The 19,183-nt window shown below is 42.9% G+C and overlaps 2 protein-coding genes across 3 annotated transcripts in view; one reads left to right on the forward strand and one right to left on the reverse strand.

Annotated features, from left to right (window-relative positions):
- Nucleotides 1–15,408, reverse strand: part of LOC130162728 (inhibitory synaptic factor 2A) — a 30,874-nt gene extending 15,466 nt beyond the window's left edge. Inside the window, exons 1-2 of the mRNA XM_056366515.1 lie at nucleotides 14,850–15,408; nucleotides 3,748–4,984 (exon numbers count right to left, since the gene is read on the reverse strand). Of these exons, the coding sequence (XP_056222490.1) occupies nucleotides 3,748–4,979 (1,232 nt within the window). The 5' untranslated portion in view covers nucleotides 4,980–4,984; nucleotides 14,850–15,408. The remainder of the gene's footprint in view (nucleotides 1–3,747; nucleotides 4,985–14,849) is intronic.
- dock1 (dedicator of cytokinesis 1) overlaps nucleotides 1–19,183 on the forward strand; it is a 180,521-nt gene that overhangs the window by 92,024 nt on the left and 69,314 nt on the right. The gene's annotated exons all lie outside the window — the stretch shown is intronic.

Here is a 19,183-nt window from a genome sequence, read left to right on the forward strand (position 1 = left end):
TCTGGTCCCTCCCCACCCGTCTGTCACACTGAGTTGATAAGAGAAAATAAGAGAGCAGAGCTAATTTCGGCAAGGCCTCCCTGGGGGGAGCGAAGCCAAAAGTGCCATTAACAGTATATTTTTACACCCTCCCACCTTTGTGCTACTAGGTGAGCTCTCCCAAAGGTCACTGAGTGGGTGGGAGTCCAAAGGCATAAAAACATGCACACATACACAGTGTTAATAGACAGACTAGCAACAAGTCCCCCATGAGTGTGATTAATTGGATCTGGCCTGCCAACAGTGGCTGATGATACAGCAGAATTATTCCCGAGCTCTGTGCCGTTGGATGCAACCAATGGTTTAGTCAAGAGCTGCATTGCACCCTTCACACTGTGTTGTATGCCCAGGGCAGGGCTGTAGTTCAAGGGTGTGTGTGTGTGTGCATCTGTGCGTGTGCATGCGCGTTGTGATGGGACATTGAGTAAGTCACTGTGCTCTAAACTCCTTTTTCTTCCAGGGAAAGAGAGCTAAGGGCTTCTCATATAATCTGGAAACTTCTAATAATATGATAACCAAATGAGATATAGCCTCACCCTTCTTGACGCACTCCCTCACTTTCTTTCACATGCTTGATTTCTATAGACGTTTTCTTCTATAACTGTCTCTGTTGTCGAGCAGAAAACAGGAAGTTGTTTTGTGGTCTGGATGCCCGCTCATTTTCTGCGTAGACGATGTGCAGTATTTTACATTTGCGGTACCTCCAGTTATCAGAGGGGCATGAAACTATCATTAGTGAAAAAAAAAAAAAGTTAAAAAAAGTTACTTTGAGTAACTATGTTCGAAACTGTCTTGATATTTTATAAAAAGTCAAAGGTACAAGTCTTTGTATCTAGAGACTGTCTGCTATCTCTCTTCTGCCAGACATGGTGATTGTCATATGACAATAGCTTCGGCCATCATTGTGTTTATGTTTTAAGAGGTTATAATTCACCCTCTGAGCAGCGCTTCGTATTCATGTCAGATCAGCAGCTACAGTGAGTCGGTATCATAGGGTGACGAGCAGAAGTCAAGTATAAATACGACAGAACACTTCAGTGAGAAACTGAAGTGAAAACTGAAATCAAGAGCCGAGAATTCTGATTTAGCAGTTTACATTAGTTCATTGTTGGATTCTGGCTTAATTTCAGATGAATTGACCTATCGTGTGATGGTTTGTCCTCAGTGGCTGAATTTGCGAAAGCTTTGTGAGGTTTTGTTTAAATCTTATTATTCAGTGGTAAAAAATATTTCAGGGACCATCTCCATCCTCCTTCTCTCTCTCCCACTTTTTCCATTCCACAGACTTGTTGTTTTCCTCCTGATGTCACTGCAATCAGGGGAACAGTGGAGAAATAAAAGTGAAATTTAAGGATCATTACTATGGAGAGTCTCTACTTGAAATGACTTTTTGATCTTGAGTGTTTTTAATTTCAGTTCAGCAGAGATAAATGGAATATTACACTCTTTTATTTTTTCTTTCTCTTTCTTTCTAAAGTTCGTGTGTGTGTTTTTTATGTGCGGCAGGATTATGTTTTTTCCCAGTCTCAGCACATTACTCAGGGAATTTCAATTTGTGTCTGAGCAGCATGTCATGAACACATGCGTGGTGATAAATGCATGTAGCATTGCATTTCCTTCCATGAAAAATGAATGTCATAGAACATAAGCAGTTATATATCAGATGTAATTGCACTCACAATTCACCTATAGCCTGTGGGCACTCCTATTTGTTGTGTCAGTGACATTTATGTAAGGGGAGTATGAAGCTAATGTAGTGTGACTAAAGCAGCATTAGAATTTCTGCTTGGCTCACTCGAAAATCCAACTTTGGGAATTGGAAACATGTAGAGAGGACGGTGTTCATGTACAGAAGTGGAGGTTCAGTTGGGCTTAGATGGATTACAAGGGGCTTACACTGCTCACTGACTTTTAACTAAATGTAGGCGTCTGTAATTAATGTATGGAAACACATTGTGATTGTTTCTTAATGTATGTGACCAGATGGCACCATTAAAGAGCAGTCACTGATTTTCCTCTCCTCTCCTCTCCTCTTCTCTCCTCCCCTCCCTTGCCTGCTACTTTAGACACATCTGATAAGCCAGATGTGCTTTGCAACACATGGCGCTGTGGCCTCCCATGCTGCACCACATGTCCGCTTACTTTTTCACTCCCAAAACACTTTTATGAGTTTGTCGATAAGGACAATAAGTCTGCCTTGTGCAAGATTGAAAGAGGATAATTGGCTTTTTTTTTCTTCTTCTTCTTCTTTCTTTTTAGGTGGTGTAAACTCAGACTGTTGTAAGATTTGTTCCTTCCTCAATCCTTGTTGAATGGGAGTTTCAACCTGTCGTTCTGTCAGGTTGATATTGAGAGTTGTTTTCATACACTTTGAAGAATTTGTTCTTGTGTGTGCTTTTTCTTATAAGCTTGACAGCTGTCTGAGCGGGTGTGTGCGTGCGCGTATGTGTGTGTAATTCTCACAGGGTTTGAACTAGCTCGCTATGATGTTGATTATAAGGATTTTCTCACTCCGTACCTTGCCACAGCGCTGGTCAGAACAGATAGGGATCTGAGTGGCGAGGCCCAGCAATTCACTCGACAAATTGGCCATTTTGTTTGCTTCATCCCTTTGGAAAGACAATCCTCTATTTCAGCTGGCTTGATGCTATCTGCAGCCCTTTTGTATATACTCAGTATCCATTGGACAGTAAATGGCTTTTTCACAGGCCATGGCTTTTTCAAAGACCTTGGACTTACTAGATAAACATTACAGCATGCAGCTGGATAAGACCAATTGTTGTCTTGTTTAGTATTTTCCTTAATCAATAAAAGAAAGTGTCACTCAGTAATTTGAGAATGATATTCATTTTTCAGCATCAAAAGTAATTAAGTTCCCATATTGAAACATTTGAATATCCTTATATTAATTCTGCAAGATCTTACACACATACTACACTACACATGCTAATGCTAATGCATTCAGTGGCTAAATTAGTTTCAATCCAAATTAGCAAAAACATGTCTGACACATCCCAGTCTTCGTGATTGCATTCACAGCGGCCTTGTCTCGTACGCGGGTCTTCTTGACCCAAATCGAGTGTGGTGATTTGTCTAAATACGTTCTCTCCAGCAGCTCTGCCATATCTGAAAGGGGAAATCATCATAAAAGGACATTGTGCTGTAATAGCACTGCGTGGTACATCCAGGTGAAAGCCACATCATCCCAGCTACACACCACTGTGATCTTTTTTTTTTTCTTTTTTTTTTTGACACTCTTTGGGTGGTTCAGTCAAGGCTCTGCTGAGCAGCTGTCACACTTACAAGCTTGTCCCGAAGATCTAGAAATAATGTGACACATCAAGAGGGTGCTTTTCCTGTTAACGCTGTATCGTGAATGCGTTCTGTGTCTCTGATGTTCCCTTGGCTTAACCCTGTAAACACCAGGCCCTTTTCTCAGTTATAATTAGTAGAGCCAGTGACATTTCTCTTTTTTTTTTTTTTTTTTTTGCCAATTTACTCTTGGTGATACCAGTGTAAAGTTGGAAGGCAGCGATCCAAGTTACTGGATCTGGTACAGTGGTGTTCCATGAGAGTGTCATGCAGTAAGCTGTGTAGATTTTAAATTTGGGGAAAAGGTTGAAGTATTGGAATATTTAGTAGCGAACAGGTGGGATTGTTACATCCCTATTATAAAACACAGGCTATAAAAGACTTGAGATGTCTTACCCCTCTCTGTGGGCCTCCCCCTTCTCCAATTCCTGGATGACCCCCAGCAGCACCTTGATGGTCTCCTGGCTGGAGCTGATGAGATTTTCCATGGCCTGGAGCTGTGCTTTAACATCCTTGTCCTGATTCATAGGCACTATTTGCTTACAGGCCTCCTGTGTTTGGTCGGGCGGCGCCCCACCAGCCTCCCCATCTCTACAGGTTGACAGAGGCTCCTCCATGCCCCGTAGAGGCCGAGCAGATAACTGTCCTGTGTGGCACTGTGCCTGTGTTGTACAGCCTCCACTGGAACGTGGTAGCGTCTCACTCTGCAGCCCGTTGAGCTGCAGGCCTTTCTTCCGCTTGCTCCGCACAGATGGACTGTCCAGGCACTCCACCTGTGTAAGGGAGTTCCAGGCGATGGGGCCCGTAACCTTGGAGGCCCTGTCCGGCAGGGTCCGGGACGAGCCCTCTTCCAGATTGAGCAGCTGCCTCTTGGCCGAGCGGTCTGTAACGGCCTCCCTGTGTTGTAATCCTGTCCTGGCTTTGGACGGGACACTGCAGAGCTGGTACTCTGCCTGTGCTCCGGCTCCACTTCCCCTCGATGTGTCTGCAAGGCAGTCTGTGTCTGCAGAGCAACTGAGCAGCAGAGCGTCAGAGCACAGGCCATCAGGTGCAGTGTGCTGCTCCACTGTGGCAATGCACTCATTAGTATGGAGCAGAGCCCTGGTCCTCCGGACTCCACTCCCCCCGCAGGCTCCCTCCTCCTCCTCCTCATCTAAACCCTGCTCAGCAGGCTTGGACTGCTTCACCTCCATGACAAAACCGTTATTCTGACCTTTATAAGTTTCCACGGCCGTTACGTCTTTAAAAGTGTGGCCTTTTTTGCGGTCAAAGGGAAAGGTCTGATAGCGTTTCTTCAGGTCAGGGGACGTCTGCACGCCTGTGCTCCTTGTCACATTAGGGATGGATCTGCGTGCAGGGACAGTCATGTACTTGCGGTACGCCACTTTGTATGAGATCGGCTTGCCACCTTTCCCCGCTGCCTGCAACTCTGCCTCCCTTTGCTCGTTCTGTGCCTCGCAGATATCCTTGAAACGCACTTGCAGGGCCTTGTTTCTCTTCCTCACCTGTCGTCTGGCTTCCAGGGAATACTTCACCTCCAGCGCCAGCGAGGTGGAGGGCAAGGGCGCTGCCTCCGAGTCAGACTCTGAGTTGGTGAGCATGCATTTGCCACCCTCCTTGCTCACCATGTTTCCTGAGAAGCATGGAGAAAGATGCGGTGTTAATCATTGGTAATGAATGCTTAGACAAAGACCCACTCAACAGAACACACATGCTCTCTTAGCTTAGGGGGAAGGGAGGAACTTGAGCAATTATTTAATGAATATTATTAAAAAAGTGCTTTCATCAGGAACCTGTCATTATGCATGCCAACAGGCAGAGCAAATACACATTTTAAAGGAGCAGATTCTTTTTTTTAAGTTTTAAGTCACTTCCCTGGATAATTAAGTATAACAGGAATAATTCAGTTTGGCATTGAATTTATTTGTGTCATGCAAGTCTAAGTTTCAATATGAACAGTATATTTACCCTGGGAAAAAGAATCCTGTTTATTTCCTTTTTTTATCACATTTTGCTGGGGTGTTTTTATTTTCTTACCAATCCGTTCTGTTTATTTACTGAAAAACTGCAAAGGGTTCCGGTTTTAGCGTGTCCTAAAAATAATCTCAGCAGATTTCCATGATGCATCTAATCATCATCTCAGTGACACCAATAAGTCCCAATTTCAGCATCATTTTTTATTCATTCATCACTGCCAGTTGAAACATCCTTCACCACCAGTTCCTCCTCCTTTTCTCTCGCTTTCTAAGTATGTGTTTTTCATTTTGTATATAAGAGCTTTTGTAGTGGCTATCAGTTGCTACACATACAATCATACACATTCTTACACACTCAAAACACCTCGTTATACTGAAGACTATGCCTTAGGTCTGCAGTTTATTTCCATGGATAGTTAGGTTCAGCATTACTCTTCACTCTCTGACCTTTCCCTCTCAGTTAGTAATTAAGCAAAAATAAGAATTTTGCCTATTTGGGGGCTCATTTGCTGTCCCTCAGCATATGTGACTACGCCGTCTGTTCATTTGCCATTTTCTAAGATAAATGAAGATGAGAGAAAATGCACGGGGAAAAAAGATGGGGCATGATACCTGCAAACAGGCAAACTTTTGTCAGAGAACTGTAAAACAACCCCCCTGAGGAGAAACATCCTAAGCAGAGATAATGAATTATCTTTCCCCCAACTACCACAGGTACGGCAGCAGCATCACGACTCTGCAGTTTGCCTCTGAGGCCTTGACAGAAATATAATTCTCCCGCTGCCTGCTGATTTACAATAAGCGAACACTCCACACGCTCATATAGATGCTGAATCAGATAGGACAATTATCCGTCTCAGCTTATCTGCCATGACTGCTCTCTGTCAACAGGGACTGACTTCCTATTTCAAACCTGTCTGTTTACTTACCTGGGAGCTATACAATGGACGTTTTGTCTCACTCTCTTCTCAATCACATTATCACCCTGGCACTGGATTATTAAATTGTATCATGCTGCGTCTCTGGCTCTGGTAGGACAGAGACAGCCGCCTGTCTTTGTCCATCTGATCTAAGATCTAACATAAGTCTCTTTGCAGACATTAATAACCCATCTTAAAAGCACAGTATCATTTGTAAATACAGCAATTTTAACTGTTGGCTTAATCGTTCAGCCATTTTTCTGCAAAAGATACCCTGGCAATCTGCCTAGTAAGGACAAAGTAACATTTTCTTAGCATGAATATATGAATAAAAGATTTAATATTGCCAGTAAAAGCATTCCCAAGATTACGAAATTCTTGTGTACATAGTTGTGTATGTTCTCCAGAATTGGGAGAGCTGCTCTAACCCCACACTTGCATGAGAAATCAAGACCGTTTTGCTGTGAATAATATCTTTGCTTGTTGCCAGATACCAAATATCTCATGGGCGTCGTGACTCTATCTGTAAAGATCCTGTCGTCTTTGAACAGAGTAAGCAGAAGTTTTTAGAAGTTCTTCTTTTTTTTTTCTTCACAGAAGAAACTCTTGTCTGAAACTTAAAAAAGCCATTAAAGACAAAGGACTGTCAAACTCTTAACACCGCAGTGTTGCAGAGTGACAGTCCTGCCCCTGAAAGCGTCCAGTCATTTTCAACTAATGTCGCTGAAAAGACTGTCTGAGAGCAGCACAGTATGCCCATGTAGACAGGTTGGAGACGGCAGCTTTCTGCTGTGCAGGCAGATATTTGTTTGATTGAATAGACAGGTAAATACCGTTGTGACCAGATGACCAGGGAGTGCAGTGCAATGCAGTTTTTGTGGAAACTGTCTAAAAGCTCAACTCGGAGGACATTAAGAAAGGTGCTCTTGTATCGGAGCACAGACACTTCTACAACACGGCACAGGAATTAGTTACACATAACACAGTATTCACAGAAAAATCTCGATACTTGTTTTTGTCTTGTCCCACCCCTCATTACATGATTAGTGGACAAAATACAACATATAGACAAGTTCTCAAGAAAGAATCAGCCCCAGCGGGTGCAGTTATGCAAACAGAAAAGACAGGGGAGTTTGAAAAAAAAAAAGGCAGTTATTAGTTATCAGTGGAAACACAAAGGAACTGTGTCACCATAAAGATTTCCACCTTGTATTACATGCATATAATAACTAAATGACCCCTGACCTCTTTGCCATTTGGTGGAGTGAGCTGTGAAAGCAGGGGGACGTACAGTGATGTAAAGTGGATGAATCAGGGCTGCATATAGCACCGTATAATACATTCATTTTCCAATTATTACCCTGACTGTGCAGCGTTTGAAGCATTTCAGTTCAAGAAAGGCTGATGATTTTTTTTTTTTTTTGTCTTTTTTCCATCTTCTGTCTGACTCTGCGATGTTTGTTCCAAGACTATTATCTATTCACCAGCTTGGCTGTGGCTCTCGTGGTCCATCACTCTCAGTGTCCTCTCCATGTTTGTTCAAAGGATGACATTTTGAACAAGACATGACCCTCCATCCCTTGCAGTAGGGGCCCAACTTAAACATTATATTCAATTTGTGCAAAATTATATCTGATTACAATTCAAGATGCCACCCTGTTCCAAAGCATCAGATATCGAGACATGAATGTAGTTTGTCAGCACAAACAGCAACTGTGTTTTCTCATTATATTTTAACTCTGACTTCTCCGCACTCAGGCTCCACAATGCATACATTTTTCATGGTATTGTATCATGTCCTGATTTAAATTTGATCCCATTTGACATGCCAGCACTGCAGGCTGAATGGTGTGTCCCAGGCTCCACATATCTGATTTGTTACCCATTGGGTTCAGGCCCGGGCAACCGTAGCAGTACTCGCATCTCAACCTCCGGCTGGAACACCACCCCTGGCCTCTTGCATAAACAGCATGACTCATCACGCAAGGCTGTGACAACTGCCCCTTTTTAGGGTGGCCCTGATCCTTTTTTTTTTTTTCAATTCAGGGCAAGTAATTGAAGTGAACTGACCCATTATTTTCTACCCAGTAGGACAGACAAAAAACAGACCTCACAAGGTCATGTGCGCATGGCAAAACACATCAGACATGTTCACATCTGACCTTGTTTTAGCAGCACAGCTCACACAGCTGTCATGCCGGCACTATGGGTTATTATTTGGGTTATTTCTAGGGACGCAAGTGCTTTCTGTCCACGATGAGAATCTGTTGAGCGTGGCTGGTTCTTGGGAAGAGTTTCCCTGCTAATTCGGCCATCTTTGAAGCCCTCAAGCGCTCGCAAGGACGAGTCCGGGTTACTACAGTAATGTAATTCATTATTCTTTAATGGAAATGGTCCTTATTCTCAGCACGTGCTCATTTAATGCAACGCACCTTGAATTTAAAAGTGGGGTCCCCATTACTTGCATTATTTTTGAACTGCCTATGACTCAGCTGTTTTGTGATCGGCAGTTGCCTAATTGAACTTTTGGTTGCCGGGGGTAAAATCTTTAAAGGTGGAAATTTTAGTGTCCTGATCCAACCGGGGATTGAATGTTTACCGTAACTTTGAGCCTGACTAATTTTGTTTTATCGCTTCTGCTCCACCGAAGGGAAAATTCATTAATATAACATGCATCACGAAACAGGTGAATTGATTAAACCCGGGAAATATGGCTATACATGTCAATTAGCGACAACAGCGTAAACAGCCTTTCTTGTTCAAGCGTTTAACAGGGTGTTTCAATGAGCTTTTCCATTATCCTCTATACTTCTTTTACATTGTTGAAATGTTTTCCCTTAAGTCATGCTCACTGTATGTTATAACTGTTTGACTGACGGCTTAGAATAAATAGCCTGTCTGGGGCTTTTTGGCCTCTTAGTTCGAATTGAGGGAAATCTTAATGCTACAGAATACAGTGTTATTTTAGACTGCAACTTTGTGGCAATGGTTTGGGGAAGGCCTTTTCCTCTTTCAGCTTGATAATGCCCTGATAACAATGCCCTGTGCACAAATAAAGTTTGGTGTGAACTCGACCGGCCCTGCGCTGAGCCCTGACCTCAACCCCAATCCGACACCTTTGGGATGAACTGGAACACCGAGCCAGACCTCATCACCCAACACCGGTCACTGACCTCACTAATGCTCTTGTGGTTGAATGGAAGCAAATCCCTGCAGCCAGGTTCCAACCTATTGTGCAAAGCCTTCCCAGAAAAAAGTGGAGGGGGGTTATAGGAGCAGATTAATGCCCACAGTTTCGTAATGGGATGTTCAACAATCGCATATGGGAGTAATTTTTGGCTCTAATTTTGGTAATGTGGTGTATGTGCCCTCCAATTTCCCAGCTGTGGCACTCCTGTGATTTCTGCATAATAGAAATCACAGGGAAGTGTTATATAGCCAGCACTGAATTTTCTGATTTAAGACAAAGTTGGCTTCAAGTCTACCTGATCAACAGAAAAATATCTGCTTTGCATTCGCTGCAGTTTTACATCATCACAGTTCAGCGTGGTCCCAGATGCTGCTTGAACAAACAAAGTGTGGCAGTATCAACATCACAGTCATGGAAGTTCCAAACTCTACTGTAATCCAGCTTTATCTATTTATGTTTGGTTCTCTTCCTTTCTCTCCTGCGTCAGCTTCCGCTCATAATTACACGGGGCTTAGTACTGTTTTGAAAAGTCTTTGATCTGTCTCTTAAGCGCACGCTGATTATGCAGTAAAAAGATATGCACGGTCATAGTTTACTTTAGATCGTGTTGGTGAGGTCATTTGACAGTGTGGGTTTTTATTTTTTTTATTTTCTGTCTGTCTCTGTGCTGCAGTGCGCGAGTGAGCGAGCTTGGGTGTGATGAAGAGGGTATATATAGCCGAGTGATTGACTGTACAGGTCAGTGTTGAGGGATAACAGCAGTACAGTGCATTAGTCCGACACCAAACGCAGCAAATCCTTTGTCAGTTAATGGTAGCTTAGTGCTGTAAGATGGACTGGCACTGGAAATCGCAGGATTTTTAAAGGATTGTCTTTCTAGTAATTGTTGCTCAGTCATCATGGCCCACTGCTCTGTTGCCAAGCACCATTTTGAAGATTTTGCCCTGAATTATCACGTAGTATTGCAGTAATGGCTAAATAACAGCGGGTACATTATTTGTCGAGAATGCAGTATGAAATTTCCTAATTGCAAACAGGAGAGGTTAATTTGTTTTACCCGGTCACATTTTAATCCGAGTTACAATCCCTTAATAGCATTGTGATTCTATAGCAACCTGTTGAAACACTATAAATTTGTTCAATATATTCTGCATCATTGCGAGTAATGACTATTAACATAAAGTCAGCGTTTGTATTGATGTCAGACGTCTGATGCTGTGACTGGGATCAATCCAGATTTGCTGTTAATCCACAGCACTCAGAATATCCTTATATGTTAAGTTTCTACCATATGCACCACATTTATTGAAAAGCCATGTGTGCGTTTTATACTTTTATTGCCCCCAGTTGTGCACTTGATCACATAAAATAGAATGTGCCTGTGAGGGAGAAAGTGCATGGACTTAAAACAGACTAACAGCCTCTCATTGAGCCTCCCAACACTTTGAATATGTGCTGTACATGTCATGAGTAATTTTTTTCCACCCCTACTGTGTGTAATACTTGGAATTGCTTTCATGAAAAAACACAGTATACTATATGTCAGTCTAAAGATGTTTTCATGGAGAGCATCTTTATCATTGAATTGTAGCCTACGGACAGTGGAGCCTTATTATTTTTTACTCAATTGGTCCCCACTGGATTGTACTAGTTTTCTTTGTTAGCGCCTTACCCGCAGTACTTAGTTTGCTTCGTGTGCTACACCTGCACCCAGGTGGGTTCTTGAGAGCTTGATGAATTCACAGGAAGCCTGTAATCCATACATCAGTGGACCTATCGGCTAGATGTAGATCAGACCTCAGGAAAGGATGTATGCTGCAGAGGCTGCCTGCTCTAATCAGAATGCATCAGATCACTCTCTCCTTTCCTTTGCTCTTTGTCTTTCTACACAACATTATATCTCTCTCCTTTCTGATCCTCATTTTTCTTCTCATTCACTTCCCCTTTTTGTTGCTTTCTCTCTCTTTGTGACTTTCTGTCTTCTCCCCCTCTCTCTTTGCCTTCCAGACACTGTGGTTTCAAAGCTGATGGGTAACTAGAGAACTCCCCTGCTGCTCTCAGATTCCTCCTAGTCATCCCTAGCAAAGAAAAACACATGCACACATGCACACACATGCACACTCACGTGCACACACACATACCCAACTGCACGAGGAAAGGATGGAAAAGAGGAGGAAAAGACTAGAATAAACAGGTGCAAGGTGAAAGAATGCAGAGTTTCATTGTGCTTGGATGGAGCAGAATTGAATGTGAGCAAAATAGAGAGAGATAGAAATGAATAGGGAAGATGAAGCCATGGAGCCATGGGTGTGTGGGGGGGTGGGAGAAATGGCATGGTTGGTAAGATGTATTATTTGTGCAGCTCAGCTAAATCTCATGAAGGCCATATAGTGAAGGTAGAGGCTTTAGAAAGCCAATTTACAGTGAACAAAAACCCTGTAATTCTATGAATTCCTATTTTTAACTGTTTTGTAAAGACCTTCCTCGCTGTGCAGGACTCTCCAGACATAATGAGCAGGTCAAGTTCCATTTAGTCTTGAGTTGTACATAAAATCAAGAATACATTTGAGGCTTTTAGCTAGCAATCTCTCCCTGAAAGATTCGTTGGGTAACAGTTTTAACAGTACCTGTTTAGAGTGATGGTTTGCAGGACAGTCCCCACTCTCCCACAACAACTCAACAAAAACGATGACATTTGTGTTCATACTCATTTTTCTCAACACGGCAGAGAGCACAGAGTTAATGGTCTGAATTCACATTATGCCCACCAGCTTGCATGACCGCTCCCCCTGCCCTCTGACCCCTGCCTGCAGAGATCAATAATCTGTATAACAGAAATTGTCACAATGTTGTTCGCGAGATCCTCAAGCCACAAGTAATTAGTGCTTCAGCGGGTAGTGGATGCACGGAAACTTGTTTGAAAACACTTTCATAAATTGTCATTCATGGAACAAAAATGCAAAATGTTTGTTCAAACGTAAAAATATGTCGCTTTATTTTCTTTTATGTAACTGGAAATTGAATATCTGGTTGTCTCAGGCTCTGGGAAATTGTGTCGGGCATTTCTCTCTCTATTAATTGAAGAAACAATAAATAGATGAATTTTTAATGGAAAGAATTGTTCATTCTAGCCCTGAAAGTCATGAAACATAGACTCCACTTTTTCTCTGTACCACAGTCAACTCCCGTCCTCTGTTCTTCTGCCTCTGGGCCTGTTGGAACCCCAGCTGACTGGGCCCCTACTGCAGAGCAATGGGGAACACACGCTTTATACACACATACACCAGCGCACACTGGTGACAACACCCAGGTGGGATCAGGTGCAAAGCGTCTTCTTCTGTGAGCAACTGACTCAAAACACTTTCTCCTCTTCAAAAAGAGAAAAAACAGACGCATGAGATTCACCTCAGCTGCGTGACGTTGTTGCGTCGCTCCCAGGGTAAAAAAAAAAAAAAAAATCTGACTCTTAATGAATAATCCTATTAGCACATGAAAGGTAACATCTGGCTTGTTCCAAAAGCAGTCATTCTTTTATAGGAGAGTAATTTGTTTTTTGGATGAATGAGTACCCCTCCCAGTGAGAGAGGCCACGGGGAGGCAACTGCACACTTTACCACTCGTTTGGAAACCCTGTGCTCTTCCTCGCTCCTTCCCACCCTTGCAGCGTCTGCCACATTTCGCCTGGTTTGTTGAGGCAGGTGTCATGCAAAGCAAATAAACATTTTTTTTTTAAAAGTTCCCCAAAAGGCAATTTGTGCAGGGCAACTCTATAACATATCTCCCTGCCAGTACTCTCTGTTGTGTGCCTGCCATCTTTGTGCGTAAAGCTTTGTTGTTGCTTTGTTCTACCTTCCTTTCCATCCTCACCTCTCAGCAGTGGCGTGCACGCACTTCTTTCTTGTGTGTGCTTATCTGGCAAAAGAGTCAAGGCTTCCTCTGCCTTCTCTCTGGAGAATTACTGAGTAAAGTCCAGACTGGTACCAGTGAATCCTAAAAATAAAGGATTAGCTTTGAAGTGTTGGGCCATCACACCCATCGCTCCTGGACCTGCTGTGCCCAGTTCTCACAGAGGCGGCATGAAGGTTGAAGGGCGACAGTCATCTTGAGCAGCGTCCTACTTTCCTCCCAACCCAATTATTTTATACAATTGTATTTACATTATTTAACTAAGGCTGTGACGGCAGGTTTGCACTTTTCATGTCACTCTTGAGTGTCAGCACATTAAACCCTTCAATTGTAAGAATAAAAGGAAAATTCAATATCCTCTCCTGTCTTACTCTCTCTATTATTTCTCGCAGACAATCTCTTTTCCCCTTGCTCTATATCTCTTCCTCTGTCTGTATTTATCTTCATCTGTTTCCATCAGTCCTCTCCTCGGTGTCTGCAGAAAGTGAAATGGAGCAGAGGGGAGATTGTATCAGAGCGTTGATATGCGATAGGGTTGAAGGGGGGAGACAGAGAGTGATGGCAGGGGGTTTGTGGGGGATGAGTGGGAGTGACGTGCGTTTTGTGTGGCAACTGAAGGACAGTCGAGATGTGAGGGTTCTGTGCAACTCATGCTCTCTCTCTCTCTTCTCCACACACACACACACACACACACACACACACACACACACACACACACACAGTCTGTAAGAAGATGGTGAGTTCACCCAGTCCATTAATCTACATTAGTCTTTAGTTAAGGTCCTTCATCAGATGCAGCCAGCTGTCTGATGCCCAGTTCTCATTACATATTCCTCAGTGCTGCAAGCTACCTGCCTCCATATATGGGACAACAGCTTCATGCAACAATTCTCCACAATTCTTTTGGTTCAGGTATCTGTGTTTTTTTTATGTAACGCTCACTCAGCTGCAAAACTGAGAGGAAATGCAGCATCATGCAAGCCCTCGTACGCAAGCACAGTTTTAGCAATGTATGCCGAGCCAGTCTGGTTAAATTCGAGTCAAAATCCTCTCCAACGTAGAAAACTGACCTGCCAGATGTAATAAATGTCAGCCAGCAGGGGTAGTGACTCCATGATATTTACCTGTGATATGAACATTTTCCACATTTAAAGTTTTCAGAACTGACTGAATCGTTTCTTAAACTCAAACATCAGCACATTCCACAACCACTGCCTGAAATCTCTCTTAACCACTTCACCCCGGCAGAGGAAACTAAGCATAAAATCAATCTGAGATTTACCTCCTTTCATCTGCCACACGTATTTGATATTTGATCAGCCGACTAAAAGGGAAAATCTTCAGTGAAAACATTCCCTGTGGCTTATCCCAGGCTCAGTCCCACAGAGCGAGCAGATCCCTCGGATTTCCCCCAACAGAGGTTATTTGAACAGACTTTCCCCTCTTGCAGTTGCAGACTGAGAGGTGAAATAGAGGAGAGGACGAGAGCAGAGAGGAGCGACTCACCTCAGACTGTGAATTACTGACGTAAAGGATGCGATAGCCTAGATCTCTGGTTGTGCCCATGCATGCCCGTTTCCTTAGCGGATTAGAGGCGAGCTGGAAGAGGAGGCTATGCCATGGCAGAAGTTAAGAGGGCAGGCAGGCAGTGGCACGCAGGCAAAACAGGAGCAGCGGCAGTTGGAGTAGTTGTTGCACATCTGCGTCCTCTGATCCAGTGGCGTGAGGTTCCTCTAAGCCCCAGTCAGAGTCAACACTCCCCCTCTCTTTTTCCTCCTCTCCACCCGCTCTCCTCCGTTCCCCTTTCTCCGCACGGCGTCGGCAGGGGCTCTCACTCACTCACTCACTCACTCACTCACTCACTCACTCTCACGCACACACACACACATGCATACACACGCACACTCTCTCACGCGCAGGCACGCACGCACACACACACACACACATACACACACACACACTCTGTGGCTGAACTCCGGACGCCTCAGCGACAGAGCCCACGCAGGCAGAATATCCCCATCGTGCTGCCGTGGTTCTCCTCTCTGGCTTTCTCCTCTTTTCTGCGTGTGTGCATCTGAGTGTGTGTGTGCAGAGAGGGAGAGAGAGAGAGAGAGAGAGAGAGTGAGTGAGACGGACAGACAGAGAGAGAGAGAAAAGAGAGAGATTAAGCGAGAGGGGGAGGGAGCATGGGAGAGAGAGAGTGAGAGAGAGCAGAGGGAGGCGGGAAGGTTGCAGTGGAGAAAGTACAGTTCTAGTTTTGGCTACATCTGGCAGGTTCATGCATCATCCCTTTATCTCATCTTCAGTTTTGTCAGTGACCTCACATCCTGGGAGACCATATGCACATCAAACCTTGCGTTACTCACTTCATTTGCCAGGAGCAGAAGAATTAAATCCAAAAATGTACACTGAGCACTTTCTCCTCGCGGCTCCTGCAGCCGCGGCGTGCAAGAAAGACGGCAACGGATGTGTTCAGGAGACTCGCCAGCCTGCACGCACACCTGTGTCTGTAATTCTCTGTAGTGCATGTGTGCGTTGCTTGGCGTCTCCATAGAGTGCAGCTCGTCGTGCATTATCAAACTTGAGAGTTTCATTACAAGTCCATTCACCTTCTGTCGTCTCAATTTCCCTGAGTCCTCACAGCTCTTTTCTTTGTGCGGGGAAGAAGATTCCATCTGCTTGCTTGCCCCCACCACCCACACCCCCTCTCTCTAGTAGCTTGTTTGCCTGATCTCCTCTCAGTTTTTCATCCATCTGTCACGGGCTAGTTAGTAGTTAACACTATTTGTGCAGCAGAAGACCTGTTTTTCATCTGGGAACCTGCGTTTTCCTCTAAGACTTAATTGGATTTGTGATGTAGCATTGTGGTGTTTAATGAAGAAATTAAGGAGGGAGTAAAAAGAAAAAGCAAAGTTGCTGAAACCTTGATCATGTAAAAGTGAAGCTGTCTATGCTTGGTTGGATGTTTTCGCAACCATGGCTCGCCCTCATTCTCTCACAGGGAAACCCCTAGTTCTGCTTTAAGCCTCAGGTACCATGGTAATGAGCTGCAGCTCTCCAGACAGCAGCTGCTGCCACTGTGTGTGTGTGTGTGTGTGTGTGTGTGTGTGTGTGTGTGTGTGTGTGTGTGTGTGTGTGTGTGTGTGTGTGTGTGTGTGTGTGTGTGTGTGTGTGTGTGTGTGTGTGTGTGGTCGTGTATGTGAACTTTTTCATGCACCTTTATATTTACCAGTGAATCAGCAGTCATGTGGTTCACATACAGTAAAGACCGGCAGCATCGTTTATCATTCAGAAACCCGTGAAGTCAATATGTAATTTTGTTATTGAGGATTCATGTAAACCAGAATTCAATAACTTAGAGTTGAGGGGGGGTTTAACTGGCAATAAAATACATTCATCAAATTTAAGCTCTTGTAAAGATTTTAGTTCTGTCTGACAAAAAAAATAGATTCATCTTTATTTAGTAAAAGCAAGTTTACATTTAATAAGTTGTGTTCTTCCAGATACTTCTCATGATTATATCATGTTTATGACACTTTATTATTTACTTGTTTCTCATTCGGTTTATTTCCCTGTAGATACATTTTATAAATTTTATTTTCACTATTGGATAATTACTTCTTATTGGATTTTGTCATTGGAATCTAGTCTCAACAGTAAATGCTGGTTATCTTGTTATTAATTTTAAAATTTAGTAATTTCCAGCAAGTAGCCTTATTTAAACAAAAGTCATGTTGATTATCTTAAATCACTGAACCCTAAATATGAAATTAAAAACTTTCCAGCAAAGCATGAAGGTATGATAAACCTGTAACTTGTCTTCAGACATCTATATATGAAACTATTCTATAAACTATATCATATTCAGATCGATTGATAATGGGGATTCCTAATGTGTTAGACCACTATCTTTATAATTCTAGTGATGATTCAGTGAAGACAGATTCTACAAATAGTGTATATCATACTAAGTTACATTTATACTATAAAATCATCTGTCATTGACACAATTGATGAAATGGTGTAATGTAATGTAAAAATAACAATCAAGGTATTTCAGAACTGGTAAGGTCTGACATGCTGTAGCTATATGTGCATATGCAGAATATATAATAATATAGACTATATAATGTCAAATTAAAAAGCAAAGGTTGTTTTCCCTCATAATGCCAGACACAATGTGGTTGAAATGATGCTTCAACAGCTCTGTCAGCGCGACGTCCACAATTCAGTAGCGGCCAGCAGGACAGCTGTTCCAGCTGTGGAAGAAAGCCATAAGATTTTTGGAGAATGAAGTGGGTGAAGTGATTGAGTTACAGCCAACACTCAGATTCACTTCACTCTTAAATCCATTAAACCTACATCCCTTGTTTATCACTCAGCAGCTCGGCTCAGTCACTGCAGCACAGCTCTCTCTCTTTATGACATATGAATAACAGAAAGTTTTCTTATTCTTTGTTCATCCCCTCCCCCTTATCTGGCCTCTCTACAACGTGACAAAAAATACCTGCTGCTCCCTTACTGACTGACTGACTGACTGACTGACTGACTGACTGACTGCCCACAACACAGCTTTATGAGAGTGTCTCCTTGTTTTTGTTGTGTGACAGTAATACATCTGCAACACAGCCTTGTTGTTGCTATGCCAGGTGATGACACGCTGCAGCTTTTGACACGGGAGAAAGCTGAATAATTTTTGTAAGGATTTGACCTTGGAGCGTCTTGGTGCTTGGCAATTGTTTAAGATTTGAACCCAGGGTTAATGGCATTTATTTAACGGATAAATGGTGATGGGTACTGTATGTGTGGGTGAAATTGGCTTTGCCGTTTTCTTTTATTGGGATCTGCTCAGCGATCTGCTTGTGTAAGCAAACAGTTTCTCAGATGGATAAACCGGTGGGAGTGGACAAGTCACTGGAGTGACTCTCCTCTCCTATTGATTTCATTACCTTGAAGCCAAGCTCTCTGAGGACTCCTATTTGATGTCCTTGTCCTGTGCATGTACCGTATACACAGTGCTGCCGCAAAGGAAGATCCAGACCCAGTTTGTTCTCAGTTTTTGCCGCCGGGCGTGTTGGGATTGTAACTAGATTTATGGATTGTGTGGTTTGTGATTTGAGTACGGAGTTTCTACTGTTTATGACCACACTGTCATTATCCTCATTAGGTACAATTCTGTTTCCCTGTTTTATGTGCATTTTCCATTTGTGCTTTATAAAATCTAATCTAATATCCTAAAAATAAACAAATAACCAAACAAACCGTAAACATTTGCTAAACATTTGCCCTTGGTTTAGGTGGAAAAGTAGACATATCAAATAAGAGACCTTGGTTTTGAAGTACTAAATAAAAACACTGCACAGTAGAGACAACTCATTAAAACAAACAAACAAACAAAAAAAAAACCCCACAAATTTCATCTCGGATGGGAAACATTAATGAAATGAAGCAATGTATTAGAATTACAGGTGGTGGATTGACTATGTCACAAACATATTCTCATGATTTATTTATTATTTCGGTGCACATACCTCCTGTGATTTGAGAGGAGAGTTGCTGCTGATTTGACAGGACAGGAGTCTTCCTCTCATCGTCACCCTTCTCTTTCTCAGCTCATGCTGCTGCCACTCTAGTCTAAAAGTTCCCCGGTTTTCTCATTGGTCTTGTCTTGTGGTGAGACCTCCCAACAAATAAAAAAGAAAAAAAAATGGTACAACTTCTTCTGCCCCAAATCAACAAATGAGTCTAAACAGTTTTAAATTGCTGAATCCCATATTAGCTATAATGAAACTTTCATTTTAGTAGCCTCACTGTCACCACTCAGCTTCATATCCAATCTG

The sequence above is a fragment of the Seriola aureovittata genome, chromosome 21 (genome assembly GCF_021018895.1).
Source record: "Seriola aureovittata isolate HTS-2021-v1 ecotype China chromosome 21, ASM2101889v1, whole genome shotgun sequence".
NCBI lineage: Eukaryota > Metazoa > Chordata > Actinopteri > Carangiformes > Carangidae > Seriola > Seriola aureovittata.